General features: G+C 36.1%; 1 protein-coding gene across 6 annotated transcripts in view; it reads left to right on the top strand.

Moving 5' to 3' along the window:
• LOC105467216 (attractin like 1) overlaps positions 1-21,528 on the top strand; it is an 882,222-nt gene that overhangs the window by 423,832 nt on the left and 436,862 nt on the right. For all 6 annotated transcript variants that reach the window (XM_071069067.1, XM_011716729.3, XM_011716724.2 and 3 more), the window contains one exon: positions 5,951-6,012. In XM_071069067.1, the coding sequence (XP_070925168.1) occupies positions 5,951-6,012 (62 nt within the window). The remainder of the gene's footprint in view (positions 1-5,950; positions 6,013-21,528) is intronic.

The raw sequence follows: 21,528 nt of genomic DNA, 5'->3' as shown, positions 1-21,528 counted from the left end.
GCATATTTTTAGACGTTAAAGAGCGATTTCTTGTCCCACCCATGTGAATAGTAAGAAGACAGGATATTTTTCATGTTCTTTTTTCTCATAGCACGTACTGAGTTCCAACACATTATATAATTTATTATTATCACCATTTATTATCTGCTCTCCCAGTAAGAATTTTTTCACTGCTAGCTTTTTTTTTTTTTTTCCCTGATACATCCAAGGACCTGGTACAATGCCCAGAACATAATAGATACTTAGTGATTTATTTGATATATGCATAAATGTATACCCCATAAGAGGGAATCTTGAAAGAGAATCTGAGTTAGTGTCTGCTTGGTATTGCTTTCTAATTTTACCAAATCATCCTTGGATCTGCCTTCCATTTCCATAATCAATTACATCTTATTTTTAAAGTATGTACCTGACAATGGACTGCAACAGTATTTCCCATAGGCAATTTCCTGTGGAATTTTCTATGGAAAGTCTCGGGTGGAGGAACATTTTGAAATATTTGTACAACAAATTGTAGTGCTGACTCTTCTGTTGAATAGCCAGTATGGAATATATTCAACCTTAGCCTGTAGCCCCCAGATGGGACTCCAAGTACAAAAACTGCTTGTGCTGAGTCTACATTTACTTTTCAGTGCCATTTATTTTAACAGATTAGTTACTCTGAGTGTCCCTTGCATCAGTTTTTAAGAAAGTCCGTATTTCAGATGGTACTTTTTATAGAGACTTTACCCATAAACTTCATCCCACCATTAATAGTCCTTATTGTAAAAGGTAGGAGAGTATTATCTGTAGCAGGAGTTGGTTGAGGTCTTCAATCAGTACTTTACTTAATGTTCAAGTATCATGTGTAACCTAATTTGAACTGCAGCTATTATTTTTGATAATTTAAAAAATAGTGTTAATTTTGGGAGGTCCAAGTGTCTCATCACCCCCCCAGAAGTGGTATTTCACCTTATTCTCTGAAAACAAGCTGGAATCAAAATAACATTCATATTTCTTTACATTTGTCTTTATTATATTTATTAATAGGTAGAGATAGATAATATAATTATTTCAAAGTTTAGAATGTTTTGGTTCTTTACTTTATGACTTTTACTTGAAGAAGTAGTCATTTTTCCCCTGGCTACTTTATTTATTCAAATATTCTTTGGACAGATGTAAAAAAATATATAGAGATGTTTCATGTGTATGTATGTCTTGCTTACTTGCCTGAAATTATGATCTTTCTTATAAGGCACTTAGTTATATGGATCCACAGATGGCAGGTAAACCATAATAAAATTCTGCCATTCCAGCCTGAATCGTGTGCTTCACCAGTTTAAGTATATTGTTACTCTGTTGGTTACTCCCACTACTTACTTACCGTTTAAATTAAAGAAATGCAAAATCTTTTTATATGTTAAAGAATGGCAGATATTTGGGAGTGATAATAATGAGTTAAATAGGGATTGCACAAATGGATTAGTGAAGGCCCATATTTGAATATCATATATGTTAATAATCAATACTTTTTTTCCCCTGCAAATGTGCCACTTACTCTTTGAAAATTTTCCATCTCATTTCCACTTTTGTTGGACCTTCTTTGTTTTGTCTATATTTACTTTGTTCTGCTTAATTTTCATTTTCACTTTTAGCAGTTTCTCCTCATTATGAGACCTGCCCTGGGATAGAGATTTGACTGGTTGCTTTTGAAAATTCATGTACTCCAACTGTTCCAGGCTTCTTTAGAACTTCCTCAGGATCCCTTTGAACTAACCTACTCTTGTATTGAGCAATTCTACACTTCTGCTTTCACTTTCTTATTCAAATTGGACTGGCCTAGTTCTAGTTAATACCTTTTTGAAACTTTTGAGTTTTCCTGTTGATTCCCTCTTTTTCCTGCCTCATAGACACTGGTAGCATATACACCTTGGGTTTGTCATTTACCCATACCGGTTTATGTTTTGGCATTTAAGGGGATAATCTGCCACTTACTTTTGTTAGAATTGTTGTTGTTGTTGTTGTTGTTGTTGTTGTTTTTGGCTTTTCAATTTAGCTGCTGTATGTTTTAATATTGGCAGTCAAGGATATCAAAAACTATCCTGCTACTCCCACTGCCCACTCAGAACTCTGTCTCATGGATTGCATTTGTTAATTTCTAAGTAGTTAAGCTTGTTTTGGCCATATTTGAAATTATAGTTTTAATTTTATTTTATTGGAATATGTTAATACAGCTCATAAAAGCTACCATTTAGATTTTTAAAAATACTTTCTCTGTACAGTGTTTATTGTCTTCTTTTTAAAATGTTCTATGGATTAAAATATATATTTTAAATCGTCTGTGTTCTTGTTGATTTCTGCTCTGTTTTGTAACATAAATTCTTGAAAGTTCAGCCTGTAGTTTGTTTCTACTTTGTCAGGTTCCACATTCTCCGTATATTATTCTGTTTATATTAACATCCCCACCACTCTGTTGAAAGTTCATTTGTGTAAATTACTCATGAAGTTTATGTTGTTAAATCCAGTAGCCATATTTTCATCCTCATCTTAACCAACAAAATCAACCACTACTTTCTTATTGCAACATTTCTGTTATTTGACCGCCTTGACACAACCCTTTCCTGGTTTCCTCCCACCTACCTTTCCAGTTCTTCTTTTAAGCGCTAATGATGGGGTGGCCCTGAATATCCTCTTAGAGATAATTTCTTCTGCATCTATTCTGTTTCCTAGGGACTATCATTACAAGTACATGATTTTAAAATGACATTTATGTTCCTTTGATTTCCAAATTTTTAAATCTAACCTTTCCTCTGAACTTCAAGCTAGTAGCTACTGTCTACTCTTGAACATTTAATAGGTATTTCACATTTAGCATATTCTAAGTAAGTTTTTCTTTTCTTATTTCTCCCTTGATCCTCAGGGCCCTTTTCTATTCTCAGTAAGTAGAAATATCTTTTCACTTGTTCTTGTGAGAGCAAACTGCAATAGTCATGATTGATTCTTCTCCTTCATTCACCTGTCATATCTAATCCTTCAGCATGTCTCCTCACTTCTCTCTCTAAATTATGTTCCCAACTACTTATTTTTGTCTTGATGACTACTACTCTTCTGCAAGCTACTGTCACCTTATGACTAGAAAAATCAAATATCCTCCTCTCTTATCTTCTGGATCCCCTCAGTTATTTCTTTCTCACCCAACAGCCAGAATGATATTTTTCTTGAGAGTTAGATCATGTCATTCCGATAGCTCAAAACTTTCCATGGGTTCCCATTGCCCTTATAATATGTTCTGAACTCTTTGTCATGGCCAATAACCTATGTGACTTGCTTTTTGCTTTCTAGTCCGAATTTATTTACAACTACTCTGTCCTTTGCTCACAATACTCCAGATCTTATGACTTTTCATAAACATGTCTAACCTAATCATCATCTTTACACTTGAGAAACCTCTACCAACAGACATTTTTGTGGTTTTAAACATCTTATTTGGATAAAAGCTCATATATCACCCCTTTAGTGTGGCCAACAGCTCTAACCACCTGATCCAAATTAGCCGCAAATCCTCCTAGCCCATATCTTTTTTTTCCCACTAAAAACACCACTGTCAACAATTATGATATCCCGCTACAAGTTTACCTGGTTATTTTCTCCCTCTTGCTATTAGAAAATAAACACCAAAATAATAGGAGCTTTGTCTTAGTACAATGGTGTCACTAGCACCTAGAACAGAACTTGTTTAGTGACTATTTCTTGAATATTTTTACATGATTTAAATGATTTAAATAGATTAATTTTGTGTCTTTTTGATCAGATAACTTTTAAAAGAGATATGCATCTTAATAATTTCTTCCAAAATTTTGTCATTATCAAATTCCCCTTATATGTCCAGGCATTGTGTTTTTACTTATTTGGCCTGTATTTTTGGTGTATATTGTTTTATTATTGTTATATTTTCTTTGTCTCAGTGTTTTATTTGATCAGGTTTTGACTTTGAATTTCACTTTGCCATTAATATTGGTTTACATGTTTTCTTGTTTTTAAGGGCCTATTATATCTTCTTACAGTATTTTATATTTTGAATAAAAATGTGTCACTGTTCTATATGTGTTTTCTGCTAAAAACATAAAGCTGAATTGTATATTTTAATCTACTGCAAAAATGTCTGTCTTTCAATGTGGATTCAGCCTGTTGATATTTACTGCAATTGTACTTTATCTTATTTTGTTAATTTTATGTTATATTTATTATTTTGTTATTTCATCTGTTCTCTTTTTTTATATATTTGCTAATTTATTTAAGCCTTTGTTCAAGCTCCTTATACCCCCTTTTCATTTATATTTATCAACACTGCATAAGGTTTCCTCCTATTGCTTAATTAAACTAATTTTCTTTATTATGATTTCAAAATATTATCATTTTGAAGATTTTCCTGTTAGTTCTTAATTATTGTTTCCAGAATTCTGTTACCATGGATTTAAGTTCTTGTTGACAATATTCTTTGATAAGCTTCATTTCTATGACATTCTTATGGACAATCACCTAGGAAGAAAATTCAGTATTTTAAACTTTAAAAGATGTTTTTTCTTTAATCTTTTATGATATTTTCACCTATAACCAATCTCCTATGCCAGTATCTTTCTTCAGCCTTTGTATAAGTGTTTCATAATTCAATAGCTTAGAAGCTTGTAGGAAATGAATATTACTATATTTAAGCTTACATGTACATGCCAAAGAATCATTTTCTCAACTTACTGTAATTCTTTACATAAGAAATACTGACATCCCTTATTTTAGAATGCCATTTAAATTCCTTAGTGTTCTTTCCTTGCACTGAAAGCTGGGACAATTATAGGATTCATTTCCTTTGTTTTTCTTCACTCAGGGATCATAATCTCCGGCCACTTGTCCAATTCCTGAAATTGGTTGTTTCATATACTTCACCTGGTTTTCCAGCTGTTTACAGCAGGAGAGAAAACTCATTCCTTTTCAGTAGAAATTCTATTATGTTTTTGAAAGATTTTCATAAAATATTATTAAAAGAAAAAGATTTTAATACCTGAATGGTTTAGCTTCAGCAATGTGAGAAAACTCACTTATACTGACATCTCATTTATACATGATACAGAAGTTTAATAATGTTTATATTGTAACTTTTACATGCCAGAAATTATGGTAATCATTAAATTTGTATTAATTCAGTTAGATTTTCTATAACATTATAAGGTAGATGCTTTTATTATTACCATTCGCATATGGGGAAACTGATAAATAGACTAGTTTTTCAAAATATACAGGGCTAGTAAGTGAAAAGCCACATTACACCATCAGTTATTCTCTATCCAGATGCTATATTGTTGAATGATACACTATAATACTCTTCCTCAAGGCAGATGTTATAGTATGATCTCTATAATGTTAACAGAAATGGAGAATGATTTTAACTTTTTTGGCTAGTTTCACCTTTTAAAATTAACTTCTTATTAACATTAACAAGTTTTAAAATGATGTGACATATTTTATTATTTGAATGGTGTGAAACAAAACATTTGTGTGTGTGTGTGTGTGTATATATATATGTGTGTATATATATATATATGAAGCTTCTCCAGATGAAGATATATAGGGAGAAAATTCCCTATTTTCTTAACTGAGTTGAAAATTTGGGTGTTTTGGTTAGGCATATTTAATCTGTCGTAGTATTTCACATGAAACTCTTAGCATATATCCTTAAAGTAATTTTCTAATCGTTTTTAAAATATTTCATGTCATATTCTATGCTATGACCATCATTAGCAGTTGGATATATTAGGTATTCTAGATGAAGTTTTGATTCCATCACATATTTGATTTATAATATGACAATCCAAATGTCTTGGTGATTTAGAAAAACTATATTTACAAATGTCACAAAGTATCACCACAGGTTTTAGAGAAGAACATACTTTCAATTTTTTTTATTTTGATTTTTCAGATTGCATTCTCACAACACAATACAATCATGGACCTTGTGCAGTTTTTTGTCACCTTCTTCAGGTAAAAGTTTGCTTTGACTGACTTTGAACTTGTCAAGCCTATATTCTGATATATGTGCTGTCAATCTGTTAGATAATTGACCAATTCTGTAACCTTAAAGTATCATAGAGTGTGTCTTGAATAGCTTTATATGCTTAAACATATCCCACAGAGCAGAGGGAACATAGCTGAAATGTACTTGTGCAAGATTATTTTGCTGTTAACACTATTTAATGGCTAATGGATTCAGTGGAAAGAGGATAACTTTGTGTCCCCCATCACATAAATAATTATAGCCTGTTTTAATTAATGAAATTAACAATGCATGCATCACATGGATTAGTTACATCTACAAGAACTAAACCAATTTGTTTATTTATTAGATAATTTTGTTAATTGTGTGACATATTCATTGTAGGTTCATAAAAAGGGTTCCACAGTGAAGCAACTTTGTAAAATGCTATGTGTCCTAAAGTTAAATAGCGCTCTTTTGGTTGGTTTTCAACTGGCAATCTTTCTCAGAGCTTTTAAAATGCTAATTTGCAGTGTGTCATTTGTAGTTTGTAGCATTTGTCAAAACATGAAAACTGTTTTCAGGGAACATTTATTTTCATTTCCATGGGATGTAAATATAGAGACTCTGGGTTAGGAGTTAAAGTTATAGAATGTCTGTGTTATGAGATCGTAGATCCTCTGGATTGGAAGAGATCTTATTTTTGTTAACATTGTTATTCATGTTTGAATTTTATGCTGGTCATTTGGGTGGCTTTGTGCAAATTAGACAAGTATGACTTCTCTTTCTGGCAGATAAAGCCCCACATCATGGCACACAACTTTGAAAATAGTGCAGTATGAATTTTAACCAACACTCATCAACTTGGCTGGGTTGCCATACAGTAAAGACCTGCACAACTCAGTCCTTAGCACAGATGATGTATTTGGAACTTTTCTAAGCACAAAGTAACATCATCTTGTTGATTGTCTTGTCCAGACATCCATAAAGTATTTGAATTTCTAATACCTTATTCACTGGAGTCTGCAAAGATTTTCCATTAAGGGCCAGATAGTAAATATTTTAAAATTTGTGGGCTGTATTGTCTTCATCGCATCTATGCAACTTTTCTTCTATAGTGTTAAAGTGGACAAAGCCAATATGGAAACAAATGGGAGTGGCTGTGTTCCAATAAAACTTTATTATAAAAACACCTGGTGGATTGAATTCAGCCTGTGGACATAATTTGCCCAACCACTGATCAGTTTTATGCCTGAATGCCTTTAATGACAGGAAGCTCACCAGCTCCTCAGATAGCATTTTCTATCATCAGATAACAAATTGTTCTTTATAACTGAGCTGAAATCTGTCTCCCTCTGATATCTCTCCTAATTCCTCCATATGGGCCCATATATAACAATTTCAATTTCTCATTTCCATTTACAGCCCTTCAGATTTGTAAACTATTTTCTACAATTCACACATTCCTTGTTCATTTTTCTACTTCTCTTGATAAGAGAAACCTTTGCCATATTGGTCAGTTTACTCTGAAAACAATCATGTTCGTCTATGCACCTTAAAATATTATAATTTCTATAATGTATTTTGATAAACTTATTTATCACTAATATGTGTAAAAAGTTCATTCATACTTTAAATTTGTTCCTTAAAATGAAATTTGAGGAAACATCTCAAATATGATTAATATTTTATAACTTTTTACTTCAGAAAACAAATGAATTTTAAGGCTATTAACAAAGTTACAATATGGTTTTAGAAAGTACTAGAAGTTACAATTGAACAAGCATTATTGAATGCATTAAAACAACTTTTGTTGTTGTTGTTGTTGTTGTTGTTGAGACAGGTCTCACCCTGTTACCCAGGCTGCTGTGCAGTGGTGCTATTTCGGCTCACTGCAACCTCCACCTCCTGGGTTCAAGCAATTCTCCTGCCTCAGCCTCCTGAGTAGCTGGGATTACAGGCACCTGCCAACACGCCCAGCTAATTTTTGTATTTTTAGTAGATATGGGGTTTCACCATGTTGGCCAAGCTGGTCTTGGTCTCCTGACCTCAGATGATCTGCCCACCTCGGCCTCCCAAAGTGCTGGGATTACAAGTGTGAGCCACCACGTCTCGCCTAAAAAAAACTTTTTGATGCAGAATAGTCTTGATGGAAATTCACTGGAAGTTTGGTTAAGTGCAAAATTTCACATAGTTGAATATGTATGTAAATTATTTGAATCTTGAGGTTTTTTATTTTAAGCTTTTGAATTTGTGTGCATATTTAAATTCAATAGCTCTTTTGTTAAGTAAAAGAAAATTACTGTTAATGTGTACCATGTCTTAGAGATGATCCTATTTATTATGTTGTCATCATGGACAATGTAAAATAAAATATTCTAATCTTGGTGTGTGATAAAATATATTTGATGGGTTTTTTGTCATTTAAATTCTTCCAGTAGTGAAATGTAAATTAGATCACTTAAAAATGCATCACTGTTAAGAAAAATATGGACAGGATATTTTGAAGCTTATTAATTATTAAGTTTTATAAAGTTACTGCTAAACTTTAAGAGATTTTAAAACAGGTTAACATTTATGGAGACCCCTCAATCAGGCCATTTTTACTGTTATTGCTGTTATTTTGGTAAAAGAGCTGAGTGTGTCAGCTTTGCAGTTTAGCCATAGTTCTGTAGGGGCCAGTTCTCAAACTCTTTGTTAGATTTTACCTCTATGTTGTGTGTAGTTCAACGTAATTGGGCCAGTACTAGGGAGATCACTTCCAGACATAGCCTGGCTCTGTTCTTAATGTTTTGTGCCATCTTAAGTAGGTCACTATTTTAGTCTGTTTGTGTTGCTGAAAAGGAATACCTGAGGCTGGGCAATTTATAAAAAGAGGTTTATTTGGCTCATAGTTGTGCTGGCTGTACAAGAAGTAGGGTGCCAGCATGTGCATCTGGTAAGGGTATCAAACTGCTTCCACTCATGGCAGAAGAGGAAGGGGAGCTGGCATGTGTAGCAATCACATGGGGAGAGAAGAGGTGAGAGCCAGAGACTCTTTTAAACAGCCAGCTCTCATGGGAACTCATAGAGTGAGAACTCTATGAGTTCATTACCATAGGGACACCACCAAGTCATTCACGAGGGATCTGCTCCTGCAACTCAAACACCTTTCATTAGGCTCAACCTCCGACATTGGGCATCAAATTTCAATATGTGGCTTGGAGGTTCAAATATTAAAATTATAGCATTCTATCCCTGGCCCCTCAAATCCCTCATGTCCTTCTCACATATAAATTATAATCATTTAATCCCAATACTTCCCAGAAGTCTTAACTTGTTTCAGCATCAACTCAGAAGTCCAGGGTCCAAACTCTCACCTGAGACTCAAAGCAAGTTCCTTTCAGCTGTGAGCCTGTAAAATCAAAATCAAGTTATTTATCTCCAAGATACAATGGTGGAACAGATATTGAGTAAAACATCTCATTCCAAAAGGGAGAAATTGGTCAAAATATAGTGATAACATGCTGCATGAAAATCCAAAATCTAGCAGGGAAGACATTAAATATTAAAGCTCCAAAATTATCTCCCTTGGTTCCACATCCTGTACCCTGGGAACATGGATGCACCATGGCCCTGCTTTACTAGGCATTTCCCTGGTGGGTACTCTATTCAGGCCCTCCAACCCCATATTTCTGCTCAGCATTGCCTCACTAGCATCTGTCTGCAGCGTCTCCACTCCTATGGCAGGCTTGTGGCTGGGCACTCAGGCTTTTCAATACATCCCCTGGAATCTCAGTGGAAGCTGCCAAGCCTCTACTACTCATACTTTCTAGCCTCCTTCAGTGGCAGCAGGAGCAATACCTGCGGCCATTTGAGCAGTGAGATTTGGGGAACACTTTCTAGAGATGGGACATGACAATGTTGTCCCAAGCCTGTCATCCAAAACCATACCATCTTCTTTGGTCTCTTGGTCTGTGATGGGAAGCCCAGAATTGTGACAGATTTGTGACATGCCTTCAGGGTCTTTCCCCCATTGTCTTTATGAATAGTACCTGACTCCTTTTATTCATGCTACTTTCTTTAACAAGTGTTTGCTACCCCAGCACTCTTGGTGTCCTCTTCTGAAAACACTCTTTGCTTCTCTGCCACATGGCCAGGTTGAAGATTCTACAAACTTTTATTCCTTTTGATTATAAATTCCAACTCTAGGTTATTCATTTGCTCCCACATGTGAACATAAGCTGTTAAAAGCAGCCACATCACTTCTTGAGCACTGCTGCTTGGCATGGACACAATGTAGCAAAGTTATTTGACAGGGTATAACAAAGGTTATCTTTGCTTCAGTTCTGAATTATTTCCTCCTTTCAGTCTGAGACCCTCAACATGGCCTTTACTGTCTATATTTCAATCAGCATTTTGGTCACAGCCACTTAACCAATCTCTAAGATGTCCCAAACTTTCCCTCATTTTCCTATCTTATGAGCACTCCAGTTCCAAACCCACTTTGACATTTTTAGGTATCTTTACAGCAACATGCCACTTCCTGGTACCAGTTTTCTGTCTTAGTCCATTTGTGTTGCTATAAAAGAATACCTGAGGCTGAGTAACCCTATATAAAGGAAAGAGGTTTACTTGGCTCATGGTTCTGCAGATTGTGCAAGAAGTATGGTGTTGGCATTTGCATCTGGTGAGGGCTTCAAGCTGTTTCCATTCATGGTGGAAAAGGAAGGGGAGCTCGTATGTGTAGAGATCACATGGTGAGAAAGTAGGCAAGAGAGAGAGGAGAGAAGTTCCAGACTCTTAAATTACCAGCTCTCATGGGAAGATGAGAAACAATGATGGCACCAATCCATTCATGATGGATCTACCCCCATGAACCAAACACCTCCCATTAGGCCCCACCTCTAACATGGGGTGTCAAATTTTAACATTTTATTTGGAGGGTCAAATATCCAAACTATGGCAGTCACCTAGCTTCTCTAAATCTCAGTCCTTTTATTTATTGAACTAAAGGATTTTGTTGTTGTTGTTGTTGTTGCTGTGAAGTAATATAGTAAATGATTCAAAAATTGAAAAGAATTATTTTTTAAATTTGTAAAATGGAAAAGTAGATGTATCTGAGTCAGGAAAGTCTGAATTATTTATTGTAAAGAAATAAATGGAGATTTGGTAGAGACTACTATCCCTGTACCTTTCAGACTTTTAATGGTGGCATTAGTTTTCTATATCACTGGATGACATAACATTTTGCATTTATTAACTTGTCCAGTTGGGGGTAGTTTCAGAGATTACCAGTTGGTCTTTTCCACTATGACTGATCTTATCCTATAACCCTGGACACAGTGTAGGGGTTATTCCAGCTACCTTGTACATCAGGTCTATTTATACACTTAAAGAGTGGGGAAATGACCAAAGGGTGGCTCCATTGACATAGTGGGCACACTGTGAGCAAGAATTTAGTCAGAATTTGTTATGTGCCCCCACCCCCTGAACACCCCAACTCTAATAAGAGGCCAGGATGATATTTTGAATGCCTGGCTGTCTGTGTCGCTTCTACCCTCATGTCCAATAGAAGTCAAAATGTCTGCTTATTCCTCCTGTACTGTCTGTATATTCTCATGCATATGCCTGTGTATATAATTAAGTATATGGTGTAGGTATTTTCTGGGATCATTTTACCCACTTTTCAAAATGTGTCAAGGACCTTCCTTCTATAGACTCAATCACCTGATTAGTTAATGGGTTTTGAATTTGAAAATTAGCTGAAATCTGGGAACTGTGAAGAGAAACATGGCCCTCCATTGAAGCAACAACCCTCAGTCTCCTGTTCCTTCATTCTCACTTAAAATGAAACCAGATGTTAAATAGTACCACTGTTAGCTGCCCACCTATTTTGCCCTTCAGAATACCATGCTTTATTAATAATTCCTACAACTCTTTGTGAGCCAGCCCTCTTGGCAGTTCATCCAGTCTTGTTGATCTAATTATGGTAATTGTGGTTTCTGGATTCTGGCAGTTAAGCACTGACACCTGTCCTCTAACTCTGGGTCTCCATCTTTTTATGGCAGTTAACAAACCTAGCCCTGTGACTATCTCTCCTATTTTCAGGCCTGCTCTGAAGAGGAGAGCCAACTCTAAGCCTCCTTATAATACTGGTGCCTCTCTCATCAGCATATTCATAACAGCCTTAATGCATAGGGTGTCCTCTCAGTCCTCCCATGGAACACAACCTGGTAGTTCTTCTGGCCTCATATAATATGAACCATTCCAGCATATCCCCTTCTCTCAGTGTTTTTATAACTTTCTCTTCCATAAACCAGGACAACTCAGGCATTTCAATTTCACTTGTACTGGACATTGCATTTGTCAGGCTTCTACGAGTCACTCTAGCAACAAGTTTGCTCCATTCCCTGGAATCCTCAGTAGGATATTACATCTCTGTGGTCCCTAAAATGTGCACCAAAATCAATGAATTTTTATTTATCCAGTCTTAACATTTCATTGCCCTTTATCAAATATTTAAATCTAGTCATACTTCCACAGCCCCTGCCAGTACATGCTCCCTAAATCTTGCACCTGCTTCAATTGTGCAATCCATTTTCTTTCTTATCAGGCTCAGTTGGGTCATGCTGTGATTTAATCCCACTTATCAGTCTGGCAGCCAAGAAAAGAAGTGGTGACAGCTTGTGAGGGGGCACCTGTTACCTAAGAGAGAAAAGAACTCTTTAGTGTCTTCCAGCATAACAAAATGCTAAGTATTACTAGGAAAGCGGGCGGTAAAACCAACATCTTCAGAAGCATTCATTCAGATATTCCTATCCCATATTTCAGGTTCCTAGGTCTCCTGAACCATGGCCCTTTCGTATAACACAACTTCTTTGACTTAGCATTCTGTCATCTCCGGAACTCTGCAATTCTATAACAATTAGATCATCATCCTGCTGGTCATTCATATTGGCATTTCTGCTGTCAGTCATCAGGGCCTCATTTAAAGCTATGGAAGAGACCCACTGGCTCTTTTATTTAGCCAGTAAGGTTTTTTAATGGCCTTCAGTCTCTCATTATCCCTCTGCAGGTATCAGTACAACGTAATGATAATCAGTCTACTCCAGTCTCTTTTGAAGGTGTTTTCCCCATCTTCCAAATGCCTGAATTGCTGTACCTTCAAGTTTTTTCTCTATCAGGGCATTTTCTTAGGTCACTACCGGTGAAATCTAGCAATTTAAGTCTTCTGCCAGGAACTGTGTTCCACCCACCAACATGGATGTTGTCCTCTTAGCCTGCCAGTCAGTGAGTGAATCAGTTCCTCATCTCCATCTTACCTTTTGTTTTCTTGGACCATAAGTCCTCTCAGACACAGAAGCCAAGATGAAATAAGATAAGCAATAAATGTGTTAGGGGAACTCCTGTAAGGGGAAATTGGGAGAGAGGAGGGGAGATAATGGGAAACCTTTAGACCACAATGCCTACCTGCCTTTGTGAGGGAGAGAAGGAAGAAAGGGAAGGTGAGTGAAAGAGCCTGAGAATGCAAGGCACTTCTAAGAATGTTTAATGCCAGTGGTGCAGCCTTGAGCAAAAGTCACCCATCAGAGGAGTGTTCCATCTCCCAGGAACAGGCCTGCCTTGGTATCTCTGCCATATTTAGTCCTTGACTAAGGACAGCCCTTGGGAAGCATGGGCTCAGTGTGAATAAAATGATGGATTTCAGAGTGCAGTAGCTGGGGCCACCAGTCAGTTATGCTCTCTGCCATCAGCGATCAAAGAAGTACTTTTTTTTTTTCTCTCTGAGATGGGGTCTCACTCTGCCTCCCAGGCTGGAGTGTAGTGACACAATCTCAGTTCACTCAATCTCTGCCTCCCAGGCTCAAGCGATCCTCCCACCTCAGCCTCCCGAGTAGCTGGGACCACAGGTGCATGCCACCACGCCTGACTAATTTTTTTTTTTTTGTATTTTTGGTGGAGACAGGGTTTCGCCATGTTGCCCAGGCCGGTCTCAAACTCCTGAGCTCAAGTGATCTGCTCACCTCGGCCTCCCAAAGTGCTGAGATTACAGGTGTGAGCCACCGTGCCCGGCCAAAGAAGTATATATCTTAGTGGTTGGCACAATAGTTATTTGTTGTGTGTGATGGTTGATAGAACTGACGTATAAAACCTGTAAAAAATGATTTTGGTAATGTGTTTGTATTTTTTTTTGTAGTTTATATTTTTGAGGGTAGATTTTTAAATTTAACTAACTTTCAGTAATATTTATATCTATGCATGTTTTTAATTTTTTCTTGACCTAGTTGGTAATTGACTTTTTAATGGAAATTGTCCTCTTTGTTTCATTTTACAAATTCATTGACATATTTACAATATTAATACTCTGAAGTTTTTTCTATATTAGAATTGTGCCTACCCTTTTATTGAGAATTTTGCCTATTTTTCCTTCCATCCTTCCCTCCCTCCCTCCCTCCCTCCCCTCCTTCTCCTCTTCTCCTTCCTTCCTTCTCCTCTTCTCCTTCCTTCCTTCTCCTCTTCTCCTTCCTTCCCCTTCCTTCCTTCCTTCTCCTTCCGTTCTTTTCCTTCATTCCTTCCTTCCTTTCTTCCTTCCTTCCCCTCCCTCCTTCCCTCCCTTCCCTTTCCTTCCTTCCTTCCTTCCTTCCTTCCTTCCTTCCTTCCTTCCTTCCTTCCTTCCTTCCTTCCTTCCTTCCCCTCATTCCCTCCCTCCCTTCCTCCCTCCCTCCCTCCCTTCCTCCCTTCCTTCCTTCCTTCCCCTTCTTCCCTCCCTTCCTTCCTTCCTTCCTTCCTTCCTTCCTTCCTTCCTTCCTTCCTTCCTTCCTTCCTTCCTTCCTTCCTTCCCCTCCTTCCCTCCCTCCCTCCCTCCCTCCCTCCCTGCCTCCCTCCCTCCCTCCCTCCCTCCCTCCCTCCCTCCCTCCCTTCCTTCCTTCCTTCCTTCCTTCCTTCCTTCCTTCCTTCCTTCCTTCCTTCCTTCCTTCCTTCCTTCCTTCCTTCCTTCCTTCCTTAAAAATAATCTGCTTCAGCTGCTTTCTGTAGACATTAATATGTAGTATGCTGGCCTTATAGAATGATTTAGGAATTGTTCCTTCCTCTTCACTTTTTGGGAAAAGTTTGAGCATTGGTATTAGTTATTTATTAAATGATTGGGTGGAATTTATCAGTGAAGCCATTGAGTTCAGGGCTTCTTTGTTGTGGTATTTTTGATTACTGATTCAATCTCCTTACTGGTTATAGATCTATTCCATTTTCTATTCCTTGGTAGATTTTATATTTCTGGGGATTTGTCCATTTCACCTAGCTTATCCAATTTATTAGTGTACAGTTGTTCATCATACTCTTCTATAATCATTTTTATTTCTATAGAATTGGCAATAATGACCCCACTTTCATTTCTAAATTTAGTAATTTGAGTTTTCTTTCTCTTTTATTTTTTTTAGTCAGTCTAACTAAAGGTTTGCCAATTTTGTTGCTCTTTTTCAAGAATCAACTTTTGGTATTGTTGATTTTCTCTATTGTTTTTCTATTTTCTTTATTGTTTATCTTGCTCTAATATTTATGATTTCCTTCATTCTGCTACCTTTGAATTTAGTTTGTTCTTTTTCTAGTCCTTTAAGTTGTAAAGTTAAGTTGTGTATTTGAGATCTTTCTTCTTTTTTAGTATATTTATAGTTAAAAATTTCCCTTTTATCACTGCTTTGCAGGGTTCCATGAGTTTTGGTATGTTGTGTTTTAATTTTCACATTTCTCTAAATATTTTCTAATTTCATTGTGATTTTGTCTTTCATCCATTGATCAAGTGTGTGTTGGTAATTTCCATATATTTTTTAATGTTCAAGTTTTTCTTCTGTTATTGATTTCTAACTTTATCCCGCTGTGGGTGGCAAAGATACTTTGTACATTTATAATTTATATTTTAAAATCTTTCAAGATATAATTTATTACCTAACATATATTCTGTCCTGGAGAATGTCTCCTGTGCCCTTCAGGAGAATATGTATTCTGTTGTTTTTATATAGAGTATCCTGTATATATCTATTAGATCTTGGTGGTTTATTGCATTGCTCTAGACCTCTGTTTCTTTTTTTTATCTTCTGTCTGATTGTTCTGTCCTTTACTGAGAGTGGAGTTGAATTATTGTTTTAATTGTTTGGATTTCTCTTTGTTCCTATTGTTACTTTTTGCATTAAAGAACATTTTTAGCATCAATATAGTATTTCTTTATTAGAATGTGTCTGTGTCTTTTTGCATATCTTTTAACATTTTTTCTGTTGTTATATTTTGTGTGTGTTTCTTTTATACCAAAAATATCTGGATGTTTTTGTTTTGTTTTAATAATCTGAGAATCTCTTAATTTTATGTGACAGGGAAATAAATGGAAATTTTCTTTTTTCTTCTCTCTGATTTTTATTAATTGAGTGAGCTTCCAATATTCTTTTATTTTCCTTTTAGCAGTTTAGGAATTATAGTTTTATATTTTTTATTTAATGATTACTCTTAAATTTTAACAAGCGTATTTCCCTAACTAACAATAATATTAATCGGTATCTCTTTTATCCTCCTGAATCGTATAGGAGAACTAAAAATCTTTAACATTTTTACTTTTACTTATCATTGTCTAATTTTTAAACATATTTTCCAATTTCTAATTTTAATTTGTGTTTTATTTGGTGATACAATTCACATATAATAGAATCCACCAATTGAAAGTGCACAGTTATTCTTCACCCATTATCGCAATCAATTTTAGAACATGTCATCATCCCCAAAAGAAGCCATGTACTCATTGGTAGTCACTCCTCTCCCTCTCACATACCCCTAGTTCTGAAAAATCACTAATCTACTCTCTGTCCATAGATTTGCCTATTCTGGACATCTTATGTAAATGGAATCATACAATAAATACGTGTTCTTTTGTGACTGGTTACTTTCATTTAGCACAATGTTTCTTATCCATAACATAGTATGAATCAGTACTTCGTTTCTTTTTATTGCTGAATAGTAATTCATCTTATGTGTATAACACATTTTATTTCTCTATTTATTAGTTGATTGTTATTTGGGTTCTTTCTTCTTTATTCACTGTTGTGAATAATACTACTATGAACATTTGTGTATAAGTTTTTATGTGGATGTATGTTTTCATTTCTCTTAAGTATATAATTAGGAGTAGAACTGTTGATCACATGGTAACTCTAGGTTAAACATTGTGATAAACTGCCAAGCTTTTTCTAAAGAAGACGTATCATTTTATAATCTTACCAGCAAGGGTCAGACATTCATTTTTTCCACATTCTTACTAAAGTTTGTATTAACTGCCTTTCTTATAGCCATCTTGGTGGGCATAAAGTGGTGAGAGATGATGCATATTTAGATGAATTAAAAATGAAAGATTAGAAGAATCTAAAGAATACAACAGGCAAAGAAATAATAAGAGTTAAGCACTTGAAAAAAACAATCAAAGATGGCTACATGGAAGCAAGCATGCACGTGGGCAGAATAATGCAAAGCTAAGTATGGTGTTCATGATTCGGGAAAAATAAGACATTTAATCATGTTGTACATAAAGATATTCTGAAAGAGAAAAAAGAAGAAAATGTAACTCCCTAGAGAAAAAAGTAAACCTAATTTAGTCACAGAATCTCTATATCAAAGTGGTATAATCCTGGTATATTTGCCAGAAAGTTTTTTAAAAATGGGTAAAGGCACTGTGAAGAATTACAAATACATGTAAGTCCCCGTTTAAAAAAATGAGATTATAATGATGGATATGTGAATGGAAATGAGACCTGAAGATATGGATTTTGCTAAGTAGAAACAATACATGATTTCTTACAGTATTGGAAGTTTACTTAGGAATTTTCTCCATGGTTTTGTTGTGGAATAAAGTAGATATTTAGGACCGAACTGTTCTTGTAAAGCAAAATATTTAATGCACTGGGAGTAAACTAGTGACGGTACATTTTCTTGCAACTTAGTCAAACCGGTGTTCACCATCTAGTTTACAAAGTTGAGGTTTAGTGTACTAGATGCTGAAATAGATTTCTCCGAGAGTCATGTCAGTAACTTCACACTTTGACTTAAATATTGCTTTACACCTCAAACTTAACATGCTTTAAATTGAATTTACTGTACTGGCAAACTTTCTTTTTTTCCAGTTTTCTGTAGCTCAGTTATAGGTGTCACTGTTTAACTCACTTGAATACTTGGGACTCATTGAAATCCTCTTTCCTTAATACTCTACATGAACCCCAGTTCTCCTTCTATCAATATATTGTATGTAAATTAGCCAAAGTGGTTATTTTAAACATACATTATTAACTCCACTGTTTAAAAGCTTCCTTTTACCTGTATAATTCAAAGCATAAGTATTCTCATACTTAAATATACCAGTCACTTTTTCATTGTTAGACGGGGCAGTGGTTAATTACTTGCCTTTTTTTCCAGCATATTTTTGGTCCTTATTGTGTGTTTGTTTTTTACTTCTGTTGGAAGCATTTAAAAATTTCTGTGCAGTAAAATTCCTTTTGAGGGGAGTACAGTTGTGTGAGTTTTAACACATGGATCATTTGTTATAATTACCGGCTCTCCCAGGATACAGAATAATTCCAAAGCCCCAGTGAATACCCCATACCTTCTTTGCAGTTAGACTTTCTCCCCACCCATACACCCTGGCAACCATTGACCTGATCTCTGTTCTCACACTTTTGCCTTTTCCCGAATGTCATTCAAATGGCTTCTTTCCCTTAGCCTACTGCATTTAAGATTCATCCAAGGCAGTTTTTTTGTATCAATAGTCCATTTCATTTCACTGCTAAGTAGTATTTCATTATACGGATATATCACACTTTGTTTATCCATTCACCCATTGAGAGATATGGATTGTTACATTTTTTGGTATTTATGAATAATGCTGCATGATCAACATACATACAAGTTTTACACAAACATAAGTTTTCATTTCTCTAGCATAAATACCTGGAAGTAGGGTTGCTGGATCACAGGGTGGATATGTATTCATCTTTATAATTACTGCCACTGTTTTTCAGAGAGTGACTGCACAATTTTGTGTTGCAACCAGCAAAGCTCAGGGTTCCAGTTGTTGCACATTCTCACCAGTGCTTGGTCCTGTCAACATTTTTTATTTTAGCCATTCTGATAGATGTGCAGTGGTATCTTGTGGTAATTTTAATTTGCATTTCCTTAATGGCTAATGACATTGAATATGTTTTCATGTGCTTATTAGTTATACTTTCATTTTCTTTGGTGAAGTATTTTTCAAATCTTTTGCCTATTTTTAATTGCTTTTTAGTTTTGCTTTTTATTTTTGAATATTGAATGTTTTTTGTATATTCTGGATACAACTCTTTTTGCCAGATGTGATTTGCAAATATTTTCCCTCAGTCTTTGAATTGTCTTTTCATTCTCTTAATGGTATCTTTAATGTAGTGAAAAGTTTTAGTTTTTATAAAATTCAATTTAATGCATTTTTAAAAAATTGATTATGCTGTTGATGTCATATCCAAGGACTCTCCCTAACTCAAGTTTACATAGATTTCTTTCTAAGAGTTTTATACAATTATGCACTACATAACATTTTGGCCAAAGACCACATATATGATAGTACTTATAAGATTATATTACTGTATGTTTACCTTTTCTATGTTTAGATATGTTTAGATACACAAAAACCATTGTGTTATAATTACCTACAGTATTCAATACAGTAACATGCTATATAGGTTTTTACCCTAGTAACAATAAGCTATACCAATGGCTTTCATGTGTAGTAGGGTATACCATCAATGTTTTTGTTTGTTTGTTTGTTGACACAGAGTCTTGCTCTGTCACCCAGGCTGGAGTGCAGTGGCGCAGTCTTGGCTCACTGCAAGCTCCCCCTCCTGGGTTCACACCGTTCTCCTGCCTCAGCCTCCCAAGTAGCTGGGATTATAGGTGTCCACCACCACACCCAGCTAGTGTTTTGTATTTTTAGTAGAGAAGGGGTTTCACTGTGTTAGCCAGGATGGTCTCCATCTCCTGACCTCGTGATCCTCCCGCCTTGGCCTCCCAAAGTGCTGGGATTACAGGCATGAGCCACCGCGCCTGGCCACCATCAGTGTTTGTTTAAGCACACTCTAAGATGTTTGCACAGCGATGAAATTTGTCTAATGATGCATTTCTTAGAACATATCCCCATTGTTAAGTGACACGTGACTGTATTTTTATGTTGTACATTTAGATCTGTGATCTGTTTCAGTTATTTTTTGTTTATGTTGAGGTGTAATTCAATGCTGATTATTCCATATGTGGATATCCAGTTGTTCCACCATGATTTGTTATAAAACTATCCTTTCCATTTTGAAATGCTTTTGCAACTTTGTCAAACATTCACCATAGGGTTCCAGTCCCGGGTAAGAGTGTGTAAACACACGTCTCTTTTTCTCTAACTGAACTCAACCATAAAACCTAGACAAAATTCATGGGCAGCTATTTGGTATATGATATCAGCAGGCAGAGCAGAGAACACCTGAATTCAAAGTACTGTTGAACTGTCTAGAAGTTTGCCATTTTTCCCCTTTAGTGCCCCCTGACCTGAAGTCAATGCAATTTGAAACTTGAAAGTAACTACTATAGTTTGGACAGGGAAAAGTCCTCTAGATCTGGCCCATGATGTGGAAAAGGGAACTCTTAAACTCAGAGAGAATGAGGGAGACCTCCCTTCCATTTTTCCTTTTCCTGAATTCACTCACCCATCCCCCAGTCAGTTGAAGCAGGAACATGGGCAGCAGCAAAATGGCTCACAGCAGGAAGCTGTAAGAACCAAAATCCCAAGGGAAAGGAATATTCTTCTAATCATAGGGGAGCTCTGGTCACAGAGAGCCAAGATAAACCCTGTTGATTTCCTTCTTATCTGTCCTCCCAGCACAAAACGTGGCGCAATAGGAAAAGGGTATAGTTTCTGGCCATATGATGGAAAAGTAGAGCCCACAAAACCAGAAAGGACCTGAGAGATAATGGAGATAGAAAAGCCTTCCCATCAAATGCTTTATAAACTTCTGGGATCACCCCTGAGCTGCCTGTGTGCTAATCTGATCCTAATTAACATTATCATACCAAAGAATTTGAGAACTGAGCTCTGCTTTGAACTCAGGTAGAACTCTGCTTTGGCCCTGGACTGAACAGTGGGTGACCCTCCTGCTGGACAGACTCAAGAAGCACTTCGAAAGCTTTGGATACATCGTGACCATAGCCTCCAGATGGATAAAACAAAATATCTCTGTAGAGAATATCAACATTATCTATAGAGTATAAACAAGACCTCAATCCCTTTTAAAGTCAAGGTAGTACAAGAGAGATGGATTAAAGGGTACAGCAGAGGCCAGGCGTGGTGCCTCACACCTGTAATCCCAGCACTTTGGGAGGGTGAGGCAGGTGGATCACGAGGTCAGGAGTTCGAGATGAGCCTGGCCAAGATAGTGAAACCCCATCTCTACTAAAAATACAAAAATTAGCCAGGAGCGATGGCACGTGCCTATAATCCTAGC

Source organism: Macaca nemestrina, chromosome 9 (genome assembly GCF_043159975.1).
Source record: "Macaca nemestrina isolate mMacNem1 chromosome 9, mMacNem.hap1, whole genome shotgun sequence".
Lineage (NCBI taxonomy): Eukaryota > Metazoa > Chordata > Mammalia > Primates > Cercopithecidae > Macaca > Macaca nemestrina.
The sequence above is the reverse complement of the archived record's forward strand: the minus strand, read 5'-3'. Positions and strand labels throughout refer to the sequence as shown.